The sequence below is a fragment of the Triticum aestivum genome, chromosome 4A, assembly GCF_018294505.1.
Source record: "Triticum aestivum cultivar Chinese Spring chromosome 4A, IWGSC CS RefSeq v2.1, whole genome shotgun sequence".
NCBI classification, from domain to species: Eukaryota; Viridiplantae; Streptophyta; class Magnoliopsida; order Poales; family Poaceae; genus Triticum; species Triticum aestivum.
Window position 1 is genome coordinate 639390773 of NC_057803.1, and position 5386 is coordinate 639396158.

A 5386-nucleotide genomic window follows, 5' to 3' on the forward strand; every position below is an offset into this window, starting at 1 on the left:
AGCCGACGGGTGCGACCACCGCGACTGTGCGAGAGGTCCCTTCGGCGTGGTCTTCGTCTTCACCGTCGACATCTCGAACGACAAAGACTGGCACGTTGCACATCAGCGAGCTCCGACTGCCCAAAGCCGCAATCCCTAAACCCCTAGTACCATCGAATCCCACAATGGTGATTCGGGTGCCTACTAGGCGTCATCCGGCTGTCACAGACCAAAACAAACAGCCGGCCTAATGGCCATCAGATGCGCAGCTCCTGGGCGTCTGTTGGGAACCACGAAGCATGAGGAAGGGGAGCAAGGAGGGAGGCGGAGCTCGCAGCACCGCGCGGCCCGCCTTGCAGCACGTGGCCCCCTTTCGGTGTTGCAGCGGTGAGATCCGGTGGCGATGGTGACCGTTGGCCTCGTCCAACTCGCTTGGGGTGTGGTATTCGCTATGTTGGGAAATGGTTGAGAGAAGACGACGATCCGCTTGGAGATAATAGAAAAGCGGTGGTTGAAAATAAGGACGAGGTGGAGAGACACATGCGCGGGCCCACATGACGCATGTCGAGCATGCAACCCGGCTGTCGCACGACTGTTTACATCCGACTGTTTTGAATCACTTTCCTTCTTTTTTTAGGGTAATACGATACAATGCATTTTGATTTTTTTTCCTACTTGAAGATGAAGAAGAAATAAATATCTAGTCAGAATAGGGAAAATCAACTAAGCTAGCAAGAAGAGTCGTGGGATGAAAACGAATTTCCCCTGAGATTAGAAAAGGACCCAATCGAAAAGAAAAGAAAAGAAAAGTGGAAAAAGGAGTCGAGCCCTAAGCACCGCCGAACCATTCTCCACTTTCTCCACTCTCACCCAGACCTAGACCTAGCCCTAGACCTAGGGTTGGCCACCATGGAAGCACCGCCGCCGCCGCGGCGGCCGCCGGCGATCCCGGACGAGCTCTTCGAAGAGATCCTCCTCCGCCTCCCACCCGACGACCCCGCCTGCCTCCACCGCGCCTCCCGCGTCTGCAAGGCCTGGAGCCACACCGTGTCCAGCCTCAGATTCCGACGCCGCCTCCACGAGCTCCACGGCACACCCCCCGTGCTCGGCTTCCTCCACAACTGGGAGGACGATTTCATCCCCCGATTCATCTCCACCACCGCATCGTCCTTCTACCTCGCCGCCCCGGACTGCCTCACCTGGCGGGCCATCGACTGCCGGCACGGCCCCGCCCTCTTCTTCCCCGAGGAATTTGGTGATCAGGAACAGGAAATCCTCCTGTGGGAGCCAATCACGGGCGCCCAGCAGCGCATACCGGCGCCCCCGGCGTTGTGCGACAATTTCTCGACGGCTGCCGTGTTGTGCGCAGCGGACGGGTGCGCCCACCGCGACTGCTTCGGTGGTCCTTTCCGCGTGGTCTTCCTCTTCGACGTCCTGATAGACGAGGACGAGGAGACCCACCTCATATCGGCCAGCATATACTCGTCCCAGACTGGCGCCTGGGGGGAGCTGACCTCGGTTCACAGCAACATCGACTTCTCCTCGGAATTCACAGAAAGCTACAGCGTGCTCGTTGACAGATCGGTGCTCTACTTCATGTCTGACGGCAACGCCAACAGTGCGTTCGTCGTGGAGTATGACTTGGCAAGCCATGACCTGACTCTGTTCGGCCTACCGGACACATACTACGGCCATGCATATAGCCTCGTGCTGGTGGAAGATGGTGGAATCGGAGTAATCCAATGCTTGGATAAGCATCTCAAATTGTGGAGAAGAGAGGCCAGTGCTGAAGCAGGATGGGTGCTGAACCGGGTCATGTGCTTGGAAAATTTCATTCCAATGAATGCTTTCTTCCATAGAGTGCAAGTGCTGGGCTTTGCTGAGGAAGCAAATGTCATTTTTTTAACACGGTTGCCGGCCTGTTCACAATAGAGCTACGATCAGGGCATGTGAGGAAGGTGTGCAGTGATCGAGGCTTCTGTAGTTTGATCCCAGTTGTCAGCTTCTACACTCCTCTACCTCGAGGCAAGCACCCGAATCTGCCGGCGTCGAGACCTAGTGGGGAGGCAAGTGGTGAGGAGGGGGGAGAGGAGGAAAAAACAGTGGATCAGGCACAGCAATTGTTGAACAAGGGGTCCGATGCTACCAAGGAAGTTGACTTTATCAACACCTTCGAATACGTCAACCATGACCTCGAGATCAGGTTAGGGCACTATTCTTGAACTCGCCACCTATTCCGAGCCACGCTCAAGCATTTGTCTGGATGGCATTGTCGAAAGAAACTTCTATCTAGTTCAGTACTCTTTTACAGATCAGCTGGTAGTTTCCATGTCTCCTTTCCTTAGTTTTGTAGTTAGGAGATGGGCGTAGAACGGCATTACATGTTCTACAATGAGGTGGTTGCCAAGTGATGTTTATCTTTCTTTTGGTCGGTGCAAGCCCTACTGTGCTGGAGTTTGTGCGGCTAAGTGAGTCGAGTTAGCATTAGTGTTATTCAATAGCAATACTATAGAGTTAGGACTTGCATCTTTTGTCAGGATATGTGTATTGAGCCATGCATTTAATCAAAGTGCAATTATTGGAGTGATAGATGTTATCCTATTTCTATTTGAGAAGAGTTATATGCCTCTGGTGCTGGCTTATTGTAAATATCTCATCGATGTGCCGTTTATTTTTATGGTATGTACTTGTTAATTCTGTGCAAACACTAACCAGTTGTTAGAAACGGAACTCAACAGAACATAAAGCAACTTGGGTCATTAAAACAGATGGTGGAATAATTGTAGCTGTGCTACAAAACTTTGATGCCCTTTTATTATTTGTAACCTTAACAATTACATACTGAAAATTTATGCCCTTGTTTTCATCTAGGGTTCCGTGTTATGGAGAAGGTGCTCTGGAGGGAGCTCGCACGCTCAACAAATCTGGATGTGCCTTGCTACCCAAAGATTCTTCAGCTGATGTTCCCAAGAGTGCACCAAGTTTATGCCTTTGTTTTCACCTAGGGCTCCCAGGATTTTGTGAATGTACAACCAGGAGAGATGATGCCGGGAACTCGATGACCTCTGAAAGCAATGTTGAGGATGATCCACCTTTGGAGGAAGGTGAGTCTGAATAATGTACTGTATCTGTATCTCATTGTTCCTTCCTCGGGACCATTGTCGGTGCCAGGGCTGCACCATTTTGTGGTGAAATGCATAATTTCCGCTGAGGTTGTATTGTTCTCTAGGCTTTGTATGAAAAGATTTCTCAAAAATGTTGTCAAATTAACTCAAACCACAATTTTAACGTGGAGTTGTGATTCACCCGAGAAAGTCATATTATCCACATAAACAATGGTCATATACTGCTGCATGTGTGTTTAGACTTGGAACTCAATAGAACTTATATCTTGAATTTACACCATTATTCTGTAAGGGGTCATTTAATTTTTACTAGTGTTGTTATTCAGTTTTGTAATATAGATAACTGATGATGTTGGAGAAAACAATAGGCTTAATAATGTGCTTGTTTTATTGGTTGGATCATATTTTCAAGGTGTATGCCAGCTACTTGCCTTATAAGTTCATATATATACTTATTTAGTTATTTTTATCTTTCTTACCATTGGCGGCTTCATTATTTTTTGTTTTTTGCAGTTAACTGTCTAAACTGTGTACTTGTATCAGGTAGATTTTGCTGCATAAAAGTTACTTTTATAGCAATCATGTGTTACAAATTTACATAATAATGTCAATATCCAATGGCTGTCGGTTGTGTGCTATGCTAAGGAGAGGCTCTCAGGCAAGATAGAAGAGCAATTCTTCTAATTCTTGCTTGCTTTATTGATTTATTCCTCACAAGGGTCCTCTTTATATAGAAGCCTAACAATCCGATTTAAGTAAGAAATCATGAATATCCCAACTTGTCTAAGGCTCAATCTAAAAGATATATTCCTAATTTAAATGTTAAACTCCTATCTGAGAGATCATGGAATCCTCTCCCTAACTTGGTGCTCTGTGGGCCAACTAGACGTACATAACGTTATCAGTGCTACAAAGGCAACTTGTGTATTCCATGTACATACATAACAATGAGATGATGCAGACAGCCAAATAGACGTACATAACTTGGTGCTTGGTGGGCTAACTAGACGTACATAACATTATCTTTGTTACTATCACCTTTGGAGATACTTACTGTGATTGTGTTCTCATATATGCCTAGTAAACGATAAGGAGTATATCCCAAATTCTCACTGAAAACTGAACTGTCTATCAGATTGCTGTCTGCAAGTCAACATGTCCTCTTTCGCTTGTTCTTCAGAACAACAGCAAGAGGAAGAGGAGAGGAAACGTCAATACGAAGAAAAGTGAAGAAGGTAAATGCAACAGTTTGTGTATATTACTACCTTGTTTTACAATTAGTTTTGTGTTGCACATGAGAATTACTGTCAACAGTCCATGGGCTGTTCAAAATCATTAGAATTCATAATGATTGGATTTAAATGGTTTCAGAAAGTGCAGGCTGGCCATAATGAACCTGAGGACATTGACCCTGGTGTTGTTGCTATGATGGGTTTCCGAGGTTTCGGCATGTCGAAGAAGTGAATACTTCCAGGTGGTGTGTCTTTTCGTCGAAGAAGACATGGTCGTCGGCTCGTTGCTATATGCTCCTGGTTCTCGTGATTGTGCCAGCGAGACACAGCTGTCTGATGCAAAGCTTAATATTGGAATGATGAAATTCTGTAATGAATGGTGACCTTTGTGCTGTAAATTGGTGATCATCTGAGTAACATTTCATCTTTGAGAAACATGATAACTATGGGCTGCATATTTCCTCGGTCACAAGAAAATACTCCATTATCTTATAGAAGTGGAGCAATTAGCAGTTGAAGTACTCTGTTATTTCTCAAGACCCGCTTCTTCTACTGTCATCACTTCTCTGTTTGAAAAATGTTTGAAATTGTTTCATTTCATAGTGTATGCATTATCTTATAGCTGCTGTGTGGGGATTAATCTCCTAGGACTTGAAAAACTATATGCATTATCTTTCACTTTGTGTGCAATGATGCTTAATTAGCATTGGAATGGTTGGCTGTTCGGTAAATGATATGCTTGCCTGTTGGGATAGTATTCTTCTTTTCCAGATCAATATTTGTAATTTGTATCTCGCGTAATTCTGCATCCTAACAACTTACAGGATGTTTACAGTGTCAATATTTCCTTTCATCCGTGGCATAACCATCACTTGCTAAAAAACAATTGATTGCTACATAGTATTACACAGTACAATGTTGCAAACAAGCTCAGTGTCTTAAAATTCACAGACTAAGCAAAACTAGAATGAACGCACCTTGTTTTTTGTTAGGCAAGACTTAAAATGCTGACCCCGCACATGTCTACCTATTTGCATCACATGAATTATG

The 5386-nt window shown here is 45.4% G+C and overlaps 1 protein-coding gene across 1 annotated transcript; it reads left to right on the forward strand.

Annotated features, from left to right (window-relative positions):
• The first annotated feature begins 829 nt into the window (after positions 1-829).
• Positions 830-4922, forward strand: LOC123082823 (uncharacterized). Its single transcript, XM_044505061.1, has 4 exons — positions 830-2182; positions 2851-3083; positions 4240-4339; positions 4476-4922. Exon 1 carries the CDS (start codon positions 889-891, stop codon positions 1909-1911), a length of 1023 nt encoding a protein of 340 aa, XP_044360996.1. The 5' UTR covers positions 830-888; the 3' UTR covers positions 1912-2182; positions 2851-3083; positions 4240-4339; positions 4476-4922.
• Positions 4923-5386: the final 464 nt, after the last annotated feature.